The following is a 26,568-nucleotide window of genomic DNA, read 5'->3' as shown; positions in this document are numbered from 1 at the left end:
GGAGCTTCTCTTTACTAGAATATATGCTTTGGGTTATTCTATGATAATAGAACCTTTACAGTGATCTTTTTCCTGTATATGGAGGTGCTGTATCTGATCCCATTGTCTCTTTTCTCCTACTCTGGGTGAACAGAGTAGATAGCTATTGTGAATGAACTTCATGAGCTCTTGAGTATTTTGAGGGTCCATATTTTGAGTATGAGAAATGCTTGTATGTATATTCTTGGATCAAAATTCCACATTCTATTAAGGCAGAATCTCCTAAGCTGTGAGATGTACCTCGCTTGTAGAGTTCATAGGAGGTAAAATAATTCTACTTTCCCCAATGTTTCATTGTATCATTTTCATTGTTCATTTGTTTTCATTTTGGTGTTTACATATTTAGGGGAAGTATGTTCTTTAAGATTATACTAAAGGGATATGCAAAAAGTTTAAGAACCCCCATTTCAAGACAAACAGAAAGCCTATCCTTCCAGCCCCAAGAACAGTAGTTTTGAAATTATTTGAAGAGGCTCTTCTAATTACCTTTCAGGTTTTGTGACTGTGTGTTTATGTGTACATGTATGTCAGAGAGATTCGTTCAAATCCTTTTATATAGCTTGAGGACAATATGTGAAAAGTTTCACTCACCTGGCTCATTTCAAACTTCATATTTTTGGCCATCATTGGTGGGTAATATTACTAATTTATTAGGTAATGTACTTCTTGGAAAGTAGTGCAGCTTACCATGCTCAGACTTCATGCAACTATAAATCTAAGGAGTCCCAAGTCTATAAAACAAACTAGAACAAAAAAAAGCTCCTTTGGCTAAAAATATAGTATTGTCAGTCAAACTTCAAGGACAGTCTGACTTATATTAAAGTATCATACAGAAAAGATACAATACCTCACCAATCAACATTCTTAATACTTGAATTATTGTGATGGGTCTTTAATGGTAAGTATCAAACTGTACTGTCCAAGTGATTATTCAGTAAGTGTGATTCTTTTTTAAAACTTTGGGTAATATTGTTTCAAATGGCAACACAATTGACAATTCTAGAAGCCAAATAATGAATTGAAACTTTCATGTCATTTCAAGGGCCACACCACTCATTACAATCCTATTGTCCTCATTTATTCGTACCTATTTCCTATATTCTTACTCATGTTTATACTTATACCTATTATCTTGAAAGTGATTGGACAAATCAAATAAATAAATACATAGATAAATAAAATAATAATTAAGCAGGAAAACTAGTAAAACATGAACTACTGAAGCTAAACTCTGTCCTGAAATAGTTGCTTTTAGCAAACAGCTGAAGCTGGTGGAAAATACTCCAAGAGTTGTTAAGATCCTGTATAGAAAAAAGTGCTTCAGATCAGATTTGACCACAGATTTTTCAGTTAAGGAAGCATTATGGAGGCCCTTCATCTTTCTTTAGTTTAGTTACATTTAAAAATGTGGAAGTAATTTTGGTGGAAATTAATACAATGTTAGCAGAGCTTTGAAGAACCTTACAATCGAGAATAGATTTAAGCAAATCTGCTCATCATTTCTGACAGTTTTTCTTAAAAGATTATGTTTCTCTGCACAAATGTTATACTTTTAAGAATGATTGAATTGGCATGTTTAAAATGTTTGTATTTTTCCTTGAGATAACATATCTATTCATATACATATACAGACATTGAACTATTTTGTTTGTTTCTGTTTTTATTTGTCTTTCTTTTTAATTTTTCTGAGGGTTTTGTCTTAATGTTTCTCTGTGCAGTTTGTTTTTTAAATTAGGGAGTTATGATAAGTTGTGAATTCATTTCCTTTTGAATTAGCAATTTTTCATATTGACAGAAGCAATTTATTTACTTATTTATTTGATTTCTACAGATCCCCATCTCAGCAAACAAGTCTGAGTTGCTCACAATTGATATGTACCATATCAAACCAGTATAGTATTAAAAATTGATGTACCATATCAGTGTAGTGGTTAAGGAGTTAGACTAGGAGTAGCGAGATTCTAGTCCAGCCTCAGCCATAGAAGTTGGCTGAGTTACTTTAGGCCAGTCTATCTCCTTCAGCCAATTCTACTTCACAGAGTTATTCTGTAGAAATAACAGGATACAACACAATATACAGCATCTTAAACTGCTGCAACAAAAGGTGAGATACAAATCTAATAAATGAATAATAAATTTAACAAACAACTGAAAGAGAAGAAAATGTTTCTGATTTTTAACCCAGAAATTTCATCTATTCCTTCTAACACCTCAATTTGGTTAAATGATAATGATGAGAGGCATCCTAGTAAACAATTCAGAAATGGTAATAGGTATCATCAATCAGAAGTCGTTGTTTGATTATTAGACACTGGAACAGCTTTCCTCCAGAAGTTACAGGTGCTCTATCATTGGAGGTTTCCAAGAAGAAATTGAACAAACATTTGTCCTGAATGGTATAGATTATCTCAAGTTCAAGCAGGGGTTGGACTAGAAGACCTCCAAGGTCCCTTCCAACTCTGTTACTCTATGTTGTATTGTTACTTTTAGCATCATCAGTGCAGTGTAATTTGTACTCTTATTCTAAGAGAGCTGATGGAAAAACAGATTCAGCCAAAAAAAAAACCTCAAAGTGTTTGGAATAATACATTGATGACGGCATAAATATTTATAGAGATTTTTGTTTCACTTATTCAGATGCAGAGTATTAACTTAAGATAGGAAGTTACACACATACATATAGCTTGTTGGGGGTTGGGGAAATGATGTTCCATGTAACTGGTGAAGTGGAGTATAGTCAACATCATTCTTTGTCAGTTTTCCTGTCACAGTTTACACACCTCCCTGTTGTAAAAACACCCAAACTTACAGAAAATACCTATTCAGCAGTAATAGATATAAGAAGGAAAACAAGAATTTTGAACTACAGCTTCATCCTTTATTCAAAAATTCATGCAGATCATAATTTTCATGTTATATTTTTAAAAAAGAAATTGTCATGCGTGGTTATTTTCATATTACAGTATGTTTGTTTCTGAAATGATTAATTTCAAAAGCAGGGCATGAAAATCAATGCTTAGTCAGAAAGTACAGCTGCAAAAATATTGCTTATTAAAGGCTGTAGAAATGTATTGTTAATTAAACAACATTGGTGATTTTTTTCCTTGGTTGTTCACATTTTTAATAGGCTACCAAAACATTATCTTTCAATGGCATTAAAAGAGGTTAGTTTTCAACCTGCTTATCCAATTGTTTCTCTAGCTTTCTATGATTTGAATTGGAGATGAACTTGTTTGATTGCTTACCTACATGGCACCTTTTTGTCATTATATTCTAATGCTGACATTCTTGTCTTTATGTCTATGCATTCTTCAGCTTTGAGGATAACAGACCCTTCATCAAGTAAGAATGACCTGAATGACTGATAAATTCTATTTATCAGTGTGTTCCCATGAACTGACTGTCAGATCAGTATTTAAAACCATTACAGCTTCTGTCATTCACCTTTGAGAGAGGCAGAAGAGCAAACTGTGAGGGAAAAACTGTAAGACCTAAAGTGTTATGCTGTATCTATCTTGATTGGCAATTACTTGGACATCCTATTCAATACTATTTATTATAGCCTTGAGATACCTTCTCCATTATATCCAGAACATTTATTGTGTTTTAGTTTATACTGGCTGATGCAGGTGTTTGGCAGGATTCTTTTTAAATGCATGAGTCTGAATGCTCTTTATTTAATGTGAAAAGGGGATCCTAAACTGACAACTTAAAGATACACCGCAATAAATAATTAATCAAAAGTATTTAGATCTGTTATTTACATTTTTTGAAAACTGAAGACTTCTAATAACATCCTTATGTGTAGAACAGCTGAATGTTAAGAGACACAGCAAAATATTAATTATGGGCCTTAGATAATGCACCACCCCAAATCCTGCAATCAGTGGTATTATCTTTGCAAGTACTGCTACTTTACAGTGGACTTTCAGTTTGTTCTTCTGGTGAGGAGTCATTTATGTTCATTTATTTTGTCTCATTCTCATCATTGTCATTCTTTTACAAGATTATGAGATGCAATCTATTACATTGGGTTTGTGATTACTATACAGAGTCCAAATCTTAATTATGTATAATTGTTAGTGTTAAAATATACCAGTTTATAACAAAATATTATCAGCTGCACCTTTTACATGCATCAGTTTTACACACAGACACACAACATGGAGAAAATAGTTAATAATGTACTTCCTGCTTGATGTACATCTGTTACTGATTTGATTATATACTTCCTAAATCAATCATCCTGCATTTAACAAAAGATTAAGAGGAAGATTTTCTACTATATATTTTTAGGAACAATAGCAGCCTCAAAGAAAAAAATATTTAGAAGAGTTGATGAATAATGATAGTGCTTTTTGGTCAGGGATGAGATGAATAAGTTATTAGAAGTTCTGGTGGGTCTTAATTCCTACTGTAGGTTTTCCTCTTTGCAGCTGGCTGCCTCATTATGCCAGCAGAAGCTTCTACCATTATTCCAGTGATAGTTGGGTAAATGGAGTGTATTTAGTTTGGAACCATGGATTCTAGAAGTCAGTGGAAATGCTTAACAAAAAAACAACAATTAATGTGAAAAATGCAGCAAAAAAGGAAAACGCTACTTCCTCAGCTTTTACTTTGGTTGATCTAAGTAATCTTAGGGAAGTGCTCATTTCTCTGACAAGGTTTTTTTCCAATAGCATTGATGGGACAAGATCCTTAAAATATAGATTAAGCTAACACTTCTTTCAATAACTCTATTCCATTATTGCTCTTATATTTTGGAAGAAGAGCTAAAGTTGAAAGAAAATACTTGCCTAAGTCCATTGTTTTTCCCTGGACATATTTCTTGGTCCTGCCAAACTCCCACCTCCATTTGACAGTTCATATGTATTTTTAGTTATATTTAATTTTAGGACACTGGCATCTTACAAAGCCTATGAACAGATTTCCAACATTATCTTTATTTACCTGAATGCCTCGGGCCATGTATGACTTTGTTAGAACATACAAATGGGGAGCGAGGGTAGCATTGTCACCAGATTGCCTTCTAAATGTATAAATGTTTTTAAAATAATTGACAAGTCCTCTCTGGAGACTTCCTGTGAAAGGGTCCATCACATGCTCTCAAAATTCCACATTTTCTCACCAACACAAATATGTATGGAGTTTTGCTCCATGTCAACTTTCATAATATGGTTGTCATGTGCACTAGAAAATTCCTGATTCATAATTCATTTTCTTAGCAAATATATGATATGGCCTAGCTGACCTTGTGCATACTTGTTCAAAAAGATTTCCAAGATTGGATTTGGCTAGTACTTAGTGGAGAGACCTCCAGGTCAAACAGGAGCAGTAGCAGGAGACACTGTCATGGACTTCTACACTTTGCCAAGAAAACTATAGAAACATGCCCCAGTGATTTTTATAAGCAATTCATATCTCTCCTAAAACTGACAAATAAAAAAACTATTTTTTTCGAAAAATAATCTAAAATGAGATTACAGGAATCATTTTCTTGTATCATTACATTTCATGCATTTTTAAAGGGAACTCTGAATAATAACATATCATTATAGCACCTTGTTGCACCCTACAGGTTCTCCTAATTCATACTACTTAATTATAGATTATTATACTTATTCTTTTTATCAAACATTTATCCTTTTCAGTAATACACCAAAATCACTTTAGATGATCGGCCACCTTAACCCTTAGAATATATACTAATACACTACATTGTTGTTTTACAGTACCTAAAACTCAGCTAATCAAATTAGTACTTTATTTCAGTAATTGATCTGCCTTAAATAACATAAGGCATAGAAACACAATTACATAAGATTAAAAAATGAATATGATATAGAAATGGAATAAAGAACGATATATTGAACATAGCAATAATAGGTGAAAATTTATTAATTCAAATAAACCAGTTAGATCTCTGAGAGTATTAGCAGTAAATCTTCAGTTAAGAGGTTGAGGTTGGCCTGATAAGCAATAGACAACACATGGATTCCCAGAAAATGTAAAAAAATTTTATACATCAACATAATCTTGAAAATCTGTTCAGACTTCTCTATTTCCCTACTCATACTAAACAAACTAAGGTGGAGTTATTTTGAGTTTCTTTCTCATTGCTAGACTGTGACAAACACTAGACAAGTTTTCTCCAAATCTCTCCATAATGCCTTCCTTTTTCTTTCCCCCTTAATGACTCTCCCATATCTTCCACAAAGTCAACTGTATATTTTTTATAAGCAACCATCATAAATTATAACTAAAACAGATAAAAAGTTAACAGTTATGGTTAAACTTTGAAGAATTTTAATTAAATCAAAATATCCCTACTAAGATCCTGGCAAATCTTTCTGACTATTAAACAGAAGTTGACAAGATTACAAGAGAATGCATCACTCTGGCCAGCTAAAAGATAATTGAGATGAAAAGAACCAGGACAGCCTGACTACGAGTTAATAAATTTATAACACAGATGTGTGTGAACTTCTGTTTCAGTGGCTTCTGACTTACAGTGACAAATTCATTCAATGTATGAGGTTTTCTGGAATTACCCTTCCAGAGACTGTAGTTTGCAAGGCATTGCATTGTGTAAAATCCAATCATTTCATGGTTAATAAGTGTAGTATGATGACAAAAGGCATCATATAGATTGCTCCTTTTCCCCATTATGCACACTGGCAGTGGAGCAACACATTATCATTCATGTAATCTAATATGTCACCAAGAAAGTAAAATATAAAACAGTAGAAGTGATATCTAATTTCTAACAGGGAGACCAGTTTTGAAGGCTCATTCAAATATCCTCTGTAACTGCAATTGGAAAATGCCTTACTAATAATTCTCTAAGAACACAACCCTGTGACAGAGCTTTTGCCTCAACCCCAGAATTAATCTGCAGTTTATCCATGCTGTAAATGGAGGTTCCAAACAAAGCTGGAGAAAGCAGAAGCCTCCATCCATCCCATAGAGGAGGTTTGATAGATGGCTACGCCTGTGAGTCTAACCATTTGTCAAAATCCACATCCTCTGCTGAGGAAAGCATTGGGGAAAGCAGCTGGTGATGTCACTCCCCCATCAGGAATTCCATGGATCACTTTCCTTAATTTATTCCCTATTAAAGCTAAAGAGGCAGAAAGAGCGAGGCTGTTGAGACAGAACAAGTGATGGTAGAATATTTTATGCCATCTCATAGGCTGTCTATACACAGTATTCCTAAGAGCAGAACCATGTACCCAGACAGTTGGTAGATTTCCCATCAATAGATGGGTTCAAGAGAAACCTAGCTAGTAGTGCCTTAAGTCTGGTTTCCTGCATTGGACTCAATCATCTAAATCCTTCCTATTCTGTGATTTTGTAAAGAGGAAAAAAAATCCAAAATTGTTACAAGAATACAAATAGTCAACAAACAAAATTATCTACTCAGATCTAAGCCTTTATGCACGGATAAAATATATATGCTGTTGAAGGACATTCTTTTCTATTAGAAATTTACATACAAGCTAACTACTATTTCTGATTTTCTGGGATCATCTTTGCCATGTAAGATATGAGCTTCTCCTTTTCCAATTCGCTAATTACAAGCAGATCTCTTCCTTTCAATAAAAAATATGAAATTCATGAAATGTTTATAGATCTAGGAACTTGGATCTGTGACTCTTAACCCTGTTTCTGACAATTGTATGAATGTGGGAGCTTCATGTAAGGCTGCAAGCATCTTACATTCTGTTAGTCTACCAGGTAGATTAGTCAGAAAACATGACATGATCAGCTAATTGTACTGTATTGTAAGATTAAAGGTATTAACATAATCTTGCAAGTTTGAAAGTACAATTCTCCCCCCATTTCTTCTACTTCCAAAATATTAGGGAGGATCTGTTATGAACTCTAGCCTGCCCACTATCCAGCTATGGACCATGCTATCTCTTATCTGACCACTTCCTAGGCAGCATTTCTGGGCCCAATCCCCCAAGGTCTATCTCATGCAAATTGTGCCTATTTTTGCTTTGATAAGATCAAGGTGTCTGACTCTATTTCTCTGTTATTTCTGTTTCTAATTGTCTTTTCTAAACAGTCTCATTCAGATTTATTACCTTGGTTGTAATTATGAGAAAGCTTGCAAACTATGATGATTATCAAAGTGGAATATGCAGACTGTGTTTGCATCAGAGAAATATTTTTTCATAAAATCAAGACAGTTAGAGTAGAGTTTATTCTCAGTTATGAAACCATGATTTATAATTAGTTGTGCAGGCCCAGGGCATATGTGAAAGAAGATTTTTAACATAATAAAATGGGTTTCAACCATTTCTTTCTATCTCCCTATTGTCTTGTGACTAGTTGATACTGATTGTCATATGAATAAATAAGCAAATCAGGCAAACTCCCTCCCCCCCATGAACAGTGAAGACTTATCTGTTAATTAATTTATTAGAGCATTTTTATCTAATTATTATGTTTTCTAAAACAATTCATGAGAGTAAAACCTGTAAGATTGGCAGAAGTTGCAGTCTGAGAATGATGGAATTACAGTCTATATAAACTAAATGCTTCTAGCCTCTAAATTCATAAATATTAAATTGGAGTTAATATTTACTTCAATTCTCTTCCAGATTTCTGGCACTGGAGCAATAATTAGTGAGTTTTTGTTCACTGGAAAAGTTTATTCTTCTGGCAAGAATTGTAGCCAGTCAACCAGCTACAAAATTTTAAAGAATTTGACTTGGCTACCATGCAGATAGTTTTACACATTCTCTGCATTTAATTATGTTTAATTCAACTTTTCTATAGTACTTTGTGCCAAATTGCAGCACAACACCATAACAATTATGTCAATATAGAAAATTAATATCTGTAATGTTGTACATCTCTCTCTGCAAAGAATAGTTAAATCCAGTGGGCATGCTGTATGAATGCTGTCTTGTATGAAGTTTATTATTGCTTGTGGCTCTGAGTCAGCAGAAGTAATATGTTGGAAACAAGGTAATCAGAAATAGTATTTGAGTGAGGCACTTCTGCTTCGATTATTCTAAAAGTCGTATTAAAGTTGAATCAGATAACACTACCGATTATCACAAAAAAAATATCTGCTACTATAGCTAATATGCAATTCAAAGGTAATACCTTAGAATTTGAAGAAGCCCTTAGTATCTTCTTGCTAATTAAGCCAAATCTTTTGAATTATATCAGGGAACCAATGACCTGAGACTTATGTGTAGCTGGAATGATTCCATATCATAGGCTTCAGCTCTGCTACATCATCTTGAAAAAATGCATCCTTGCCTTTTCCATTTTCTATTAGGTGTTAATTATGCAATCTCAAGCATCTCTGCCTTTTCTGAATCCAGTTTGTACACCTGTTATTTCACAGTCCATATATTGATAACATTTGGATTGAAAGATATGGAATATTATCTTGCTAGCATGTGAGATAACTGCAATTGATTCATAGTTTGAGTAAAACTGCCCGTTTTGACGTTGGAATATAAAGCAATCTTTCCAAGTCCCTTTGTCTTTTCCATACCTGCCTATAAACCACAAGTAAAGCCTCATACTGTTGTAAGATTGTTCAAATTCTGCAGGTATTTCACCAATTCTTACTATCTAGTTATTAGCAATGTTTTCTCACACTTAATTTCACTTTCCAGACTGTTTTTTCTAGAATATCTGGGTCTAGTTCACAGATAAAACTTCCATATGTATTTGCGACTTGGATATTTGTTTTGTATAGCTCTTTTTTATGTTTATAGCATCTTCACTTTAAAAAAAAAAATCAGCAAATCTCTGCCTTTATTTTTTATTGTACCTATTTTTGTATAAGTTTCCCTCCATTGCTATATTTTTCACAAATAAATCCCATTCAATTGTTATCTTTATTTTCTTTGCACTGTTGATTTAGACATAATTTACTGTCTTATCTCGCTGTTCTCAGAAACTCTGTACTTAACTGGGTAAATTTTCTTCTTATTTGTTGCCTGTTGCTTTCTCCTGTTCTTCAGCCGTATTCAGCAGAACAGCTGATAGCTATTTCACTTTCTATTGCTTTTCTATTTTGGAATATTTTTGTTTGCTTTATGCTTAACAATGTCATAAATTTCAGAGCAGAATTCTTTAGGCGCCCTATTCATCAAGTTAAATCAAATAAATATATTCATAACCACTACATATAAAATATTCCTGAGGTCATATTAGGTTTGACTGATAATTTTGTTTTCTTTACTGTCAATTCTGCAAGATGTTCATGATGGAAGCCACAGTCAATTTGATATGTTAGTAGTTTTTTCATCTTAATTTGCAGTGTATCTACTTAATTAATTATGGTGTTATCCATATGATGATGCCAATATTTACTCTTTTAGATTGTTGGAAGAAGGCATTTGTGATAAACACTGAATTTTCTAGGCACAATTCTATGAATATATTTAATATTTTACTTATTATCATTTGATTTCCAACTTTAGCATTCCAGATTCCTATAATTTTTATGTTCTGTTGGAATATTTCACTTCCTCTGCATCTGTGGGTGGAGCATAGATTTAGATAATTAATATTAATTGGCTTGTTTTGGACCGCAATCAAGATCATTCTATCCTTTTGTAGAGTTGTATCCAAGCACTGACTTGACACCCTTTGATGGCTTCTTGATTTCTTCTGTGATTTTCTTGTCTGAGGTAGAAGATTTGATGGTCCTTGTATGTAAAGTGATATTACAGTGCATTTCTGTTCAGTGAGTTCTAGAATATCAAACTTCAGTTTTGGCATTTAACAGCAATAAGGTTTCTCCACATTCATAGCTATAATGATGGTATCAATAATTTACAGCATTGAACTTTTATCTTTGGTCATATCAGCAGCAAGGTATCTTTTCAGGTTTAATCCAAAAGGAACACTGCCACTCTCCTAGTTGCCCCTTTTCCCTATAGCCATCTGGAAACTTCCTGTCTCTGGAGAATCATCTTCCAATATCATGTTGACATTAACCTAGGTGTTAAATGCAAATTAGTTTTCTTTTCAGATTCCTAAAGTGGATTATTTCCATCCTCCTGTGGATCATATTTACTCTGATCCCTTGGCAATTATGAGTAAGCCTTCTAGGAGTATACAGCTTCAGCAGAATAGCTCATGGTCTCATTTACACAAGTTGTTTTACCACTAGAAAGCAACAGTTCCTGAAGAGGCCACCTAATACAGGCTTCAACTTTTTCTGCAGGCTTCTTTGTTCTTTAATAAAAGGAAGCACACCCACAGATCAAGGGCAAAAAATTTCCTGGGCAAAAATATTGATCCCATTGTCCGAAGACAAAACTGAAATCATTCTTATTTGCAGTAGCAACAAGGATCAAAGTTTTTTTTTTAATTGCAATGTCTATAATACTGTGGTCACATGGAGAGCACATACCTGGATTTTCATTTCATTTCCTATAGCAATTCTGTTTTCAATTGCCTTCCCAAAAAGCCTCCTAATATCAAAAGATTCTGGGGAAGAAAACTCCACATTCAGTCCTCATATTTGCAGGAATTTCCAAAACTGCTGGGTGATTCAAACTTTCTGACACTCATTAATTTTTAATAAAATGACTGGCAACTTTTCATTGAAATATTAATGTAGCTTATTTAAGGTGTGTAAATTGCTTTATAGTTATTTTGCAAATTTTCTAGTAGAAATTTCATTCCTGCATTTGTGGGTTCCTCCTTTCCTTATAAGACAGTATCTGCTGGGTATATTTATTGTTTAGAATGTCTTTTCACTACAGATATGAAATTGGGGCAGAACCAGAAGTTATATTCGCAACATACAAATATAGACACACAGACACACACACACACACACACACACACACACAGAGAGAGAGAGAGAGAGAGAGAGAGAAGGATATTTAATAACATTTATTAGATTTCTTGTGATAAAATTTAGAGATGTATTCCAGCATCATAGTACCATAATATTCTCAGGCACAGTTTGTAGCTCTGAAAAATTTCTCATTACCCATGAAGATAGAAATAGAAATAATTCATTTTTTTTCTTTACTTTCCATGATATTTCAGGATTACTATTCCTTGAATAATCAAATATTTCTTGATAATCTCCTTATATTTGTCCTGAACTTCCCCCCTAAAAAATGAAATTGTCTTGCATTTTATTTTGCCACAGTGCTTAATTCATTTAATGCATTCTAGAAACATACAAGTCTCTCATATCTGGGCTGCAAAAATCTGAACAATCGCTAACTGAGAGCGCAAAAGCAAAAATGGCATCTAATGAATTTTTGCATAGTTTTATGATTGTTCCACATAATTTCAAACTACAAGGGTCTATAACAGTTCCAGTAGTGCTGATTCTTGCATCTGAATTCTCTCACTGATACTTTGTTATCTATAAACAGTATACATTTTAAATTGCTTTTGCTGCACCTGCAGTCCTATTGCTCCTATTTCTTTCATTTCTAATTCAATGAAAATGTTGAATAACTTTGGTGTTAATCAAACATATTTCAGGTTGATCTGGTAACTGTTTCTGTATAATTCTGTGCGATTCTGAGACTTCTTAGGAAAATACTAACATTGGTACATAAAGATAAATTCAGCTAGGAACACAGCCAAATAGAGGCTAGGACACAATATCCCTGGTAGTTTACCCACCTTTAGATCCCATGCACCTACTACCAATACAAGAATGCATTGTATGCTCACTGAAATGACCTTCTACAGGCTTGAAGTATTCTCCTTGACACAGAATGGAACAATCCTGGATCAGGCCAATCCACAATTTATACACTGCAGTCTCCCATAGTTAAAAAAAAAAAACCTCTTACAAATTATCAGATTAATCTAAGTCAAAATAATTATGATATTCCAAGCCATATAATATTTTGTAACCCATATTCCACCACCAAGGAAAATGGTAGTTCACCTCCCACTACTATTTTTCTATCACCATTATTTTCCTGATCTTTTTCATTCCCTTAGAGACAGTTTTTCTTTTCTTTTCTTTTTCAGATAAGTTTTTTTATTTTCAATATAAACATACAAATTTTATGAACATTGCATTAACTGGGTCAAGTCTTTTTAAGCAACAATAACAATAACAGTACAAATAGGTATATGTAGTTCTAATGTAGTTCAACTTCCACAACTTCAACAGGGCTAATAATCTTTTTTCAAAATCCATTTCTCGTTTTCCCATTAATTCATTTATACATAAAAACATTTCTTTGTGCCTTGTATTTATAGTCCCTAAATACTATTTTTTAATATTTTCAAAGAATTATTCATAGTTCAACTTCATAACTTCAATATTCCAAATGTGTAGGGTTAATAATAATGCTAAATATTGACAATATTCAATCAATCCCAAGAGTGTTTCTCAAAATCCCACACAGTTCCTAGTCCTTAATTATTTTAAATTCATAATATAATTTAACGCACTATTAATATTGATAATACAGTTCAATTACCTAATCCTAAATCCCATCTACTGATTTATTTGGATTATATTATTAAACTATATTTTCTATTAGTATATATACTACTATTTTCCCTGTATATATTTCCTCATTTTATTGAAATGTTTTCATCCCTCATCTCTTGACCTTTTTGAAATTCCATCATTTATTGATTTTTTAATCAACCTTTTCTCTCTTTCTTGGAATCTTGTATCTCTTTTTGTTTTTTTGTACCTACCAATTTTCCCCTTCTGAGTACCTTTTATCTCTTTCTTCTGCTGTATTTGAACTCCCATCAACAAATCTTTTTTATTTTTCTTAAGGATATTTTTTTCCTTTTCCCTCTATTCTATTATAAACTTTTATGGGGTTATGTCTTCTACTTATTAATCCTTTCTCCTCTTTATTTTTAACTTCTTGCGAGAGACAGTTTTTCTAAAGAATAGAATCAGTGTAGGGGCTCAATCTTTCTAAATTCTTTCCAAGAGTATTCAGAGGCCTTTTAAATCTGTCCCTAGAAATTCTTCCTTTGAATTTTGTAGTGATAAACCCAGAATGCTTGTTTATTTATTTTTGTGTTATTAATATGTTTCACATTCTGAAAACCTGAACTGTTTTCAATAAGTAGACAAGTATGAAGTTAAACAGATCATAAACAGAATAGAAATAGAATAAAAACAATCCAGCCCCTCTCCAAATATTAGTGAAGTTAATGGCTATGGAAGTCAATCATATAACGCCAACAGTTTCAAAGACGCCTAAACACAGGGGCCAGCATCATAAGAGGGAAAGACATTCCAGAGAACAGATGCTTTGCAAGAAAACCTCAACCAACTGTCAGGTTGCAGAGCAGAGAACAGGGCCTCACTGGAGAATTGTAAATCTATCTCCAGGTTGGTACCTGGAGACAGATTTAATTGAAGATTAACTGTTTCAGTTTAGTAATACCAGCTCTCTGGCTGAATACTAGGCTGGCAACCGGCACAGAGATGTATGCATGATAATGTTCCCTATTCAGGAGCCTAGTTGATGAACTGTAGGTTCCAGAATATTCCAAAGGAAAGCCCTAGAAAGTTGATTATATTAGTGAGTTTTGAAGTTACTGATGCCTGAATCTATGTAGCCAAGCTATTTTTATTCAGTAATGGGCTCTACAAAGATCGGCTGTTCGAGCAGCAATGACAAATCTAGGAAATCACAAATCAGAATGTGAACTTGTTCCTTCAGGGGTCTACAGTTCCCTCCAGAATAGGGAATACTTTTAATTCCTATTCCTACCCAGGAGCTGTTGACACACAATGCTTGTGTTCTACTGACGTGGTCCATATTTGTTTTCTACGCTATTGCATTCAAGCAACAATTTAAGACTTGCATGGCCTGTCCTGATCCCAAAGTCACCAATTAATAGAGCTGGGATGACACGGTACCCCAAATGTTCTCATTACTGTATCAAACCACTTCATAGGTATTATAGATGACACTGTAAGTAAATTGTGTCATTCCAGAGAAAGACAGTCGGGAAGCCAAACTACAATACTGTATCTCAATGTTTTGCTCCAGAACAAGTGCAGGGCTGGGAGTACATAGCAGCACTCCAGCAGTTCCTAATCCACAAAGCCAATACAGACTGATACTGAAATCAGTGGTGATTAAATATAGCAGAAAAATCCCATAGGAGAACAGATTGAAAGCATTTTCAGAATGGAAAAGGGAGGTGATGTATGATGAATCATGTATTATAATATCACAATGCAAATTTTGCCCATTACATAGTGATGTATGCTGTTACATTGATATGTAACTTTCATGTAGACACAACAAAAAAGGGGGCAAATGTTATACTATAGCATCATGACACATGTTTTGTCATTTTGGCACCATGGACAGCAGTTGTTGGTATGTCCATACCATGTCCATACTGATTATGTTCCTCTCAAGGGAAAGTAATCCATCATATTAGCCAAGGGAGATTCTCTTATGATTAAGCCAGAACAGAACTCAGACTGAAGTGGATCTAGAAAATCAGTACTTATTAATAGTTAATAATACACTTTGGAATTTCTTCTTTTAAAAAACAAGCAATGCTTACAACAAAACAGAAATTTATGGGCAAAATTTATTTTGAAAGCTGGCTAGGTTGTATTTAAATTTTGGTTCAGGTTATTTAATATACAATTCATTTGAAAATACATTATGCAAAGAATTTTGGAGCTAACTGCAGAAAATACACAAAATGTATAAAGCCATCTGCTAGTGTTCCACCATTGCACTTTTTAAAAATAATAGGACTGTTGTTCCCTTAACTGTCCTCGTTTTTTTCCAGAGTGATTTACGTAGGATCAATGTGATGAAGCTTTAAAAATTAGGCATTTAAGGGAAGGAGGCAAATTTAAAATATTTTTTATTTTCCTCTACAGTGTCATATATCTCTATATTTTATTACATCTGCACTGCTCTGCTCAAAAACATTTGCTACAAGCCTGTTTTTCTAGAGAGGCATTTTCACGCTCATGACATTTTCCATCTATATATTTTCTTCAGATTATGAATTTGATAATAAACTGCATTGAATTCAAAAAAATCATTTCTCACAAATATTCACATTCTGCCTTTCTTTTCATCAAAGAATAATCTAAAATACTGTTGTGTTCATTGAATTGTTTTCTTTATCAGTCAAATACACTTCTTTTCTGTCCTTTCTTTTTTCTTTCTTTCTTTCTTTCTTTCTTCCTTTCTTCCTTCTTTCCTTGACAGGTCATGGGTTATAGGTGCAATAGCTCTGCTCTGCCTATTGGGACTCACCTGGGCCTTTGGACTTATGTATATTAATGAAAGCACGGTGATCATGGCGTACCTCTTCACCATTTTCAATTCTCTGCAGGGAATGTTTATATTCATTTTCCATTGTGTTCTCCAAAAAAAGGTAAGGATGATGCAATGTTGATTTTGATGATGATGGTGGTGGTGGTGGTGGTGGTGGTGGTGGATCTTTTAAAGAAAGCAAATCAGGTGCTTAATATTTTTTTCATAACAACAACATTTTAAATATATACAGGGTCTTATATTTTGCACTTGTTGCGCCTTGGCTTTTAATTGGTTTGCTGTTCATAGAATGTGTCTGAACCTATGATAAAAATGAACAGTTATTAATGATCATGGAGCATTTCATTCAATGTATATTATTTAGAAATACATTTTAAAAAACAATCCCTCTGAATTTCTCTCATAATTGTACTATTCCAATTGATTTTACCTTGGCAGCAGTGTGGCAACTTTTCAGGAGCCAGGGTATTGATCTGGCTTTTGTAGTAGAAGCTTTTGTGATAAGAGAGAACCAATCTGGTGCAGTGGTGAAGGTACTAGGCTAGAGACTGTGAGTTCCAGTGCTGCTTTAGCCATGAAAACCAATTGGGTGACCTTGGGCCAGTCCCTCTCACTCAGCCCAATCACAGGGTGGTTGTTGTCAGGAAACTAGGAGGAGGACATTGTGTTGAATATGTTCCCTGCCTTATTTGTAAAAATAATAAAGCTGGGATATAAATAAATAATGAAATATTCTTGAAGAACTTGCTTTTTTTAAAAAAAAATATAGTTTATTAATTTTTACAATTAAAACCAACCAACAATACATACACAAATAAACAAAAAAAAGAAAAGAAGAAAGGAAAGAAAAGAAGGAAAAATGTGGAGGAAAGAAAGAAAAGAAAAAAAAAGAAAAAAGAAAAAAAGAAGGTTAAAAGTATTCTTATTCTTTTTACAGTTTGCAAGATCTTTTTTCATAACCTTAATTTATGTCATGTACACACACCTGTTCTTTACTTATATCGCTACCTCGTTATTATAGCCTAATACTTTCCTCTTATGCCTTATGATATATAATTTATCTTTGGTCAATCCAATTATACCAACAATTCCAGCTATGAAGAACTTGCTTTTGGCAGATACTAGTACAACCTGGTTTCACCTGTTCCATCCAGATAAATGCAGAGATGGGGATTTTGTTAGCCATCAAACAATATAAATTTTCAGTTTCAGTTTTTTAGGATCAAAGATCAGCCAAAAGAACTTTCATTTCATTGAACATAATATTGGTGTACATTAAAATATAGAACGTGGGGTGAAAAGTACATTTTGAACTATGTGTTTTGAGACTAAATAATCCATAGCAATCTTCTTTAAAATTGTAGATCCAACTTTTGTACAGGTAGATACAGAAAATTATAGGCCAGAGAGTTTTAACATGTCCTGGATGAATTATTATTAATAAAATAAGTAAGCGTATAGAAAGTCACATCTTTTTAAACAACAGAATGTTGTTTTCTAGTGTTAATCTTACTTCACAACATTTAAAACTGCTTTGAATGTCAACAGTGGATGTGATCTACATAGGTTAACTTTATCCATTGGAATTTGAATTAGTTGTTTCCAAGTTGTTCCAGTGATTTGAATGTACCTTTTCTTTAGGTATAACTGAGAGTATTTACACCAAGACAAATTCCTTGTATGTCCAATAACACTTGGCCAATAAAGTATTATATTCTATTCTGTCTATTTAGGCTTCAAAAAGACTTTGACGAAGTCTTTCACTAAAACTCTAGAGTAAATTTAACATCATTGGGATAAAAGGAGAAGTCTAATTTCTGAGTAACTGAACTCAGTGGCTTGTGGGTTCTTTCTAACTCTTTGATTCATTGAAGTCCTTTAATGGATTGCTAACTAATTAAAGAACAGGGAAAAGAAAGAAGGAATTAATGGATAATTTTCATAAGGTGGAAGTATCCAAAGTGAGGTCTCCTAAGGATTTGCAATGAGATTGCTTTTTAATATATTCATAAACCACCTGAAATTGCAGATGGGCAATATGGCATACATCTCCAAAATTAATCTTTCCAGTCTGGAAAAGGGACTTTAAAATGGCAAATGTAATTCACAGTAAGCAAGCAGCAAGTGATGAAGTGCCATCCAGGGCCTTAAAATTCTTGGCAATGTACCATATAGCAGCATGGAACCTTTAGAGGATTAGAAATATTTCTCCAATGCTTCCTGGAATAGCAATATGTCCACACAATAATGCACATTGAGATGGTCATTCCAGGTACTGAAGAAAAGAAAAAGCAAACACTTAAAATGGACATGATGAGAAAAATGTGAGTGGAATTAGTAGGGAGATTAGCAAGGGAGTTCCCAGGGGAGACTCTTTTGGAGTGTGTACCCTTTCCTTTTTCTTTTTACCTATCTTCTTCTTTCGGTCCAATCTAATCTTCATCTAGAATTTCTCTGTACTCAATACCACAAGAAGCAAATAGTGAATACTTATGTGTGAGTTTGGTTAGAAGAGTTCATAGAGAAGAATCCAAGTAACATGGACAATGACCTGAAAAACAGATAAAATTGACACAAATATAGCAAAAGAGAAGGTGAACTTGCATTATATGTAAAAAAAAAATCACTACACCTGTACAGAAATGCATAAAACCAAAGATGAATGGTAAAACCTTGAATGCATATGGATTAGTATAAAAGGAAAAAAGAATGACATTGCCACCCGACCAAGCAGAAGAAATAGATGAACTTTTTTGCTAACCTGTTAACTAATGTATGTAGGAAACATACGACAGTAGTAATGGGGGACTTTAACTACCTTGACATCAACTGGGAAACAGACTCTGCATGACATGGGATATCGAACAGGTTCCTTATGAGCCTAGCTGACAACTTTGTCATCCAAAAAGCAGAGGGAACTAAAGGGTCAGTAATATTGGATTTAATTCTTACCAAAAGAGATGAAATGATAGAGGGGTTGAAGTTGCAGGAAGTTTGGTGGAGAGTGACCATGTCACATTTGAATTCAATATAATGCAGACACACATAATAGAACAAAATCAAACTAGTATCTTAGACTTTAAAAGAGCTGATTTCAACAAACTTTGAGCTTTCCATGGATTAAAATATTAAAGACAAAACAACTCAGGAAATTTGGGAAACTCTGAAAAATGTTATTATAAAAAGCCAGTCCACCACAATATTGCTGAAAAAGAAAAGTAGTAGAAGAAGAAGAAACCAGCATGGTTGTATAAAGAACTCTCCGATAAACTAAAAGACAAAAGGAGTAAGTATAAAAAATGGAAAGAGGGACACATAACTATAAGACAGAATACCAGGATATAGCCTGAATCTGCAAAAATGAAGTCAGGAAAGTTAAGGCTCAGAATGAACTAAGACTTGCAACAAATGTCAAAAATAATTTCAAAAGTTTCTTTCAACATGTAAAAAAAACAAGAAAAAGGTCAAGGAAACAATTGGTCCACTAATGGGAGAAAATGGCAAGGAAATGTGAGTAGCAGGGAGAAAGCAGAGTTGCTTAATTCATTCTTTGTATTTGTCTTCATGCATAAAGAAAAAAAAATAGCCAAACCTACCAAAAACAGAACCATAAAATACAAATTAAAATAGGCAAGAAAATGGTGAGAGAAAACCTGTTTACCTAGATGAGTTCAAATCACCAGGAACAGATGGATTACCCAGAGTTCTGAAGGAGCTGGCAGACATGATCTCGGAATCACTGAACTAATTCAAAGTTCCTTGAGCACCAGGGAACTATCAGAGGACTAGAAAAGAGCAATGTGGTTCTCATTTTCACATGCACAAAAAAAAGAGGGAGGAGCAAAATGGATCCAGGGAACTGAAGACCAGTCAGCCTAACATCAGTACCTTGGAAAATCCTGGAAAAGATAATCAAGCAATAGATCTGCAAACACCTAGAAGCAAAGTTATAACAAGAAATCAATATGGTTTGACAAAAACAGGTCGTGCCAAACAAATCTTATTTCATACTGAGACTGAATTAGTGGACCAGTGAAATAATGTGGACATAGTGTACTTGGATTTTGGTAAGGCATTTGACAAAGTGGACCACTACCTATTTCTTTGTAAGTTAGAAAATGTGGGATAGGTGGGATCACCACCAAATGGATTTGTAACTGGCTGACAAATTGTAGTTAACATGTAGTCCTTACTGGAACTACATCTACATGGAAGGAAGGAAGCAGTGGGGTACCCCAAGATTCTGTCTTAGGTCCAGTACTCTTCAATATCTTCATAAATGATTTAGAAGGGAAACTCATCAAATTTTCAGATGACACCAAGCTGGCAAGAATAGCCAACACTTCAGAACACGCTCAAGATTCAGAAGCATCTCAACAGGCTTGAACACTAGGCTCTATCTAACAAAATGAAATTCAGTGGTGATAAAAGTAAGGTTTTATACTTAGGCAAAAAAACCCAAATGTACAAGTACAGAATAGGTGGAATAGCTCAATAGCGGTAACTGTGACAGGGATCATGGAGTGCTAGTGGCCAATACAATCCTAGACTGCATTAACAGAGGGATAGAATCAAGATCACATATAGTATTAGTACCACTTAATAATATCTTGGTAAGTCACGACAATATTAAAAAAAATGTTGAGACTCTGGAAAGAGTGCAGAGAAGAGCAACAAAGATGATTAGAAGCTAAAACATGAAGGAATGGGTATGCCTAGTCTAATGAAAAGGACCAGGGTAACACAATAGCAGTGTTCCAATATTTGAGGAGCTGCCACAAAGAAGAGAAGGATTCAGCCTATAGCAACAGAAGGAGGACAAGAAGCAATGGATGGAAACTAACCAAGGAAAGAACCAACCTAGAACTAAGGAGAAATTTCCCAACAGCGAGAACAATTAACTAGTGGAATGCTTGCCTTCAGACAGTATGGATGATCCATCACTAGAGGTGTTTAAGAAAAGATTGGACAGCCATTTATCTGAAATAGTTTAGGGTCTCTTGCTTGATAATCTGGTCCCTTTCAACTCTGTTATTCTGTTAATTATCTGTTCTGTTAAGTAGTGAAAAACGCGATTGTCTTACCCTTGGATCTGTGATATCCAGGAGGAGGAACTGAAAAAAAAAAAAGCAGACCTGCATACATATTAGACTTTCAGTTGGTCAGGGGAAACGTAAGTGAGACTCAATGCCTTGAAATCCTAAACAATAAAAACATTCAAAAGGGATGGGAGATAGGAAATTCTATAGAATGAGATATTGAAGAAGCCATCAGAAATTATTCCCATAAAGAATTCAGTTTGGATACATGCAGAATTTTATAAAATGTTGAAAAGCAAAAAGGGCATGCTTAGCCAAGGGAAAGGGGATGATTACAAGGCAATTTCTAGAAAGGATCTCTATTAGATAAACTAAAGCTGAGTATGAGTTGAGACTTAGCACAGATACCAAAATAAATAAATAAAAAGGGCATGTTAGAAATAAAAAGAAAACCAAAGACAATATAGTTCGACCGTGAGGAGAAAGTAGTGTACAATATTCAGTGGAGCTTGCTCTTGTCATATCAACCTTTTTAACAGGTTTAGTATGTAAACATAGGATGATTGTTCCAGCAAGCCAGAAACACTATCATGTTTGTTCTCCCTTTTTCTGATATCCAATGTTACTCTGTTAGCACCCACCTACGTATTCTTTTGAAATGGCCCAACATAAACACTCATTGTTTTCATCAAGACTACATAGAAACTGGCCTCCGAATAGCACGTCTTGATCTTAAGAATGACCATCTACCTCGAAAGGTCAGTCAGTAAGCTGGAACCATGGCTAGACTCAGGGGTGGGATACAACAGGGTTAACTACTGGTTCCGGATTTACAAGCTTCCCTGCACACTGTGAGCCAAGCACCTGTAAATCGTCATCAGCATGCTGTGTGCAGAGACGCAGCCTTTGAAACAGCCCTTTTTTCCTGTTTTTGTAACTGCAGCTGTGGCTTGTTTGGCAGGTGAAGTTGAAAAATCAGGAAATAAAGGTCAGGTAAGAGCCGGGTGGGCAAAAACATCAGCAGACATAGAACCGGTTCTATGTCTGCTGCTCTTCAGAGCTACCGGTTCTACAGAGGTAGACAGAACTGGTAGAAACCCACCCCTGTCTAGACTTGATGCCTGCTACTTTTCATCCGTTTCATTTCCACTTGAGTAAAAGGGCAGGGGCCAGCTTGACTCCACTAGTCATCTTGATTAATCTATTAAGATTTGTGTCACTATTAAAATTATTCATCTTTTGATGACCTATTTGGAAATGAAAATGTTATGAGACCATAGTGAGTCATTTTAGCATAGTTCGTCATGGAAAAATAGCATGGAGATAAGGATAGTAATGGAAGGATGTAGTTGTAATCCAATATATGTCCTGGGGAGCACATAAACAAAAAGGGAGGCACATAAAAACTTACTGTTTTATGCCATGGTCGGAAAGGGTGGATAAATATAACAAGTTTAGCCTTAGCAATATGATTTATGATGTATTTTGGTACCATGGAAAGACCCAGTAGTTTCTCAGTCACTGATTAGTCCCAAGGATTATTATTATAATTATACAGTATTATTACTCTTACTGCTGTTGCTGCTTCTCAAACTAAATAACAGCTACAACAGGTACCTTTTGGTTTGGTTTGAATAAGGAATCAACAGTGAAATGGTCAAACTCAAATAAGTTGGCAGCTAAAACAAAAAAATGTAATTAAAAAACTTGTCCAACTTGAAGAATGGTTAAAATAGCAAATGTAGTTTGATGAGACTACAAGTTGTAAGACAAAGTGAAATCTCTGTATATAATAAATGATAATTATAAGATTATAAGAATATCCCAAAAATATTGGGTGGCTCTTGTAAAATATGCATGTTAACAAAATTTCTATCTGTCAGTTCCAAAAGGCCTCACTGTTTGGATCCACAACATATACTACACTAATACATTATGACATCCTAGGTCCTAGGGAAGAACTGGATGGAATGAAACCAAAACCTGCTAAACCAGCTGTGATTTCACATTTTTGTATCTTTAATGATTTATTGTTTGGTTTTTATGCCAAATCAAAATAAAAAATATTTTATAGAATAAGATTACTTGTTATAAAGTAGAGTAAAAGACATAACTAAATGAAAATGAAAATGGTATTTCTATATCATTACTAACAGTAACCAGCCAGTTCCACATATGCAGTTTTGTTCAGATAAAGGGCCATATTATATATTATTTTGGAGTTCTGACCTCACATAAAATAAGTTGTTTTAATGCAAAGATCCCAAAAGGCTGTCTAATGTGAAATCCAAGATGTGACTCTTATACAGTTGACATTCAAAAAATATATGTGCTATGTCCTTTACCTCTGGAGCTTCAAAAAAAAAAAAGTACATTCATCACAAATCCATCTGCCCAAATTTCACTGAAGTAATACCTCCCTAACGTTCTTGAGCATTTCTGTATTTAATACTTGGTAATTTGGGAAGTGTGTTTAAAGCAGCTAATCCATTTCAATGTACCAGCTTACTGAGGATAGCAGTGTCTTTCAAAGTATCTATAGTATAGCTAAAATTCTTTGTGCAAAAATCTTTTCTTTTGTCTTCCAGAAAGAGTCAGACAACAGAGACCATATATTCCTGATATAATTTGTCAGTTGTGCAATCCAAAAGGTCCCCAGTTGAGATTTTGCCTATTCTATTAGACATATTTTTGAGGTCTTTAGTTTCGTAGCCTTGGTTTGCACCAATAATTGTATGGCCTGATTTTAGACAAAGAACAAATTGTTTAAATTTCTAATTCAACTCATACTGCAGCAGCTGAGCTTCTTTTATCCACACCCAAATGATGCTATGCTTGTGTTTGTTATAGTAATGGCATGCGTTGTAAGCCCCAAACTTCATCTCCATATAATAGTATAGTGGTAATTTTGACTTTGCATGCATTAATTGGAGCTAAAACATCTGAATCCTAATGCTTTGTAATTTATAACACTGAATTTCTACCTGCTCTTCTCTGGGTGAACTCCTTTGATGATGAGGGAATCCAGATCCAGTATCATAGAAGATTACATCTAAATAAGGAAATACGTTAGCTTGCTCAATTGACTGACCATTTAATAGCCATCTATGGCTGAGATGGTTTTTTAAAAACCATGATCTTTATTCTGATGTATTAATAATCAAAGAATTATTAGGGCAGTAGCCAAGTCTTAACAATCTATGCAACTGAAAATAGAAGAGTATTGTCAACATATAGTAACATATGTTGAGTACCTTAGTCATGTGTAGTACAGAATCCTTAATCAGTCGTGGTAAGTCATTAACATATAGAGTGAATAGCAATGGTACAACTATGCACCCTTGTCTTATTCCTTTGTGAGTAAGGCAGTCAATTCTCCTTGTCATGACTTCTTTAACCCTAAACCGCACCCTGAAGCAGTTTACAATATACTTTTTACAGTATTTGTCTAAAGGACTTTGGTCAGTGCAAGCAGGCTGTATTCTGTATTGAGGACAATTAATTTCAATTTCCTCTATAATATTTTTCTGTTTACTCAAATGCTGCACTAAGGTTTATAAAGGCAGCAATCAGCTGGGTCACCTTACTGACATATTTGGTAATTAGATGGTTCAAGCAATAATGGATTGTCTGAAGTCAGCTTGTCCTTCTGCAAGAATGTACAGTACTTGTCAGCTACCCAGCTCTCAACTCTCCTCAAGAGGAACCTGGCATATATTTTAGCCACAATATCCATTAGATGCATGAGCCTGTAATTGCTAGAATCCTTTTTAGGAACTACAACTGCCATCTTCCCCCTGACTGCAATATGACAGACACTATTTATATGTATAAATAAACCTACCAAGAGAGAGGCTCATGGTTGGATAATTTTTTAATAGCTTGGCTGGTAGAAAGTCCTCAACAGGAGCTTTATTGTTCTTCATACCTTTTGTAATAGATTTAATCTTGTTTTTCTAATACTGGTAGCCATGGTGTAGTTTCAGTAGGTGGTAAATTGCTGTTTAGTAACCGTTTCTCAACAGGTTCCAGAGAGCAAACAGGTGATGATATTAATTTTCCCAGTCCTCAGCTGTGATTGGTATATTGAATGTGAATCTCCATTCTTTCAGGATCCCAGCTAAAATATAGCTGAATTATGACTTCTTGCTGACAGCTCATGTCCTGATCAATTTGAAGCAGCCTGGCTCCCCCACTCCTTTGAATTAATGAGCTTTTTGTATCTTCTTCTTAGAGATAGCATCCTAGCCTGTATATATACAAAGGAATGCCTCTGAGCAAATCTCATAACTGGTTCTTCAATCACTTTTTCATCAAATGAGCTTCTTTGTCAAACCTGGGAGAACTATCTATAAGGAAACTTTTGGAGGAGGGTTTGATTAATAGATGTTTTTAGTCAACATGTGCCACAAATTTATGAATGCATTGAAGACTGACTGCTAGTCAGTTGTGAGTGAGTGGATTGTTAAGACCCAACTGATAGCATTCTCTGATTTGAAACTATGCAGCAAGGGTGTCAAACTCATGGCCTGCGGACCAGATGCATCATACGCTGGCCATGCCCACCCCCAGTTTAGCGAAGGGGGGGGGGAAAGTCATGCTGTCATGTGACAATGATGTGACTACGCGAGTTTGACACTCCTGCGATATCACATTCCCTTGGTAGACATACTTTGGATCATATTAACCATTTTATTTTATTCTGACTCATCCCTCAGTTAACTAACATGTTTGAGTGTAAGGTGGATGGATGGGTATACATAATCATTATCCTTGCCTCCCAGAATTTGAAAATTACATTTATAAATCAGCAGTCAACTTTAGACCAGCATTATTATCTTTATTTATCTCTTGAATGCCAATGGTGATTATCAAAAAATTATTTGAGAGTTCACTGTATTGACTATATTCATATCATGTAATAAGGGGATGTATTTTTATGGAACAAAATTATGCTGGTAAATGAAACATTTACCAGCATAAGCTCAACATTTTTATATCTGAATTTAATGGCCAGTATATGAAGCAAATTATTCCTGTTATATGATTTCTCAACCTGCCATTGCAATTATTCCTTAGTAAGAATACACAATCCCCTTGAAGCTCTCCCTTTATACTTTAATTTTTTGGTAGAGATGTATCAGCACCGAAAATCTGGGAGTTATAATGGGTCACCCACCCCTGCTTAAGCAGGTGTCTTGTAAAGCTATTTTATCAAATTCTGAAAA

At 34.4% G+C, this 26,568-nt stretch overlaps 1 protein-coding gene across 26 annotated transcripts in view; it reads left to right on the top strand.

The window, feature by feature from the left end:
• Positions 1-26,568, top strand: part of ADGRL3 (adhesion G protein-coupled receptor L3) — a 568,292-nt gene that overhangs the window by 453,217 nt on the left and 88,507 nt on the right. For 16 of the 26 annotated variants that reach the window (XM_087926212.1, XM_087926207.1, XM_087926205.1 and 13 more), the window contains 2 exons: positions 3,355-3,381; positions 16,233-16,401. In XM_087926212.1, the coding sequence (XP_087782338.1) occupies positions 3,355-3,381; positions 16,233-16,401 (196 nt within the window). The remainder of the gene's footprint in view (positions 1-3,354; positions 3,382-16,232; positions 16,402-26,568) is intronic. The other 10 variants (XM_087926209.1, XM_087926197.1, XM_087926202.1 and 7 more) reach the window with 1 other exon arrangement.

This window comes from Pseudonaja textilis, chromosome 2 (genome assembly GCF_049901715.1).
Source record: "Pseudonaja textilis isolate UNSWEBS1 chromosome 2, rPseTex1.2, whole genome shotgun sequence".
NCBI lineage: Eukaryota > Metazoa > Chordata > Lepidosauria > Squamata > Elapidae > Pseudonaja > Pseudonaja textilis.
This window is presented reverse-complemented; position numbering and strand designations above follow the sequence as displayed.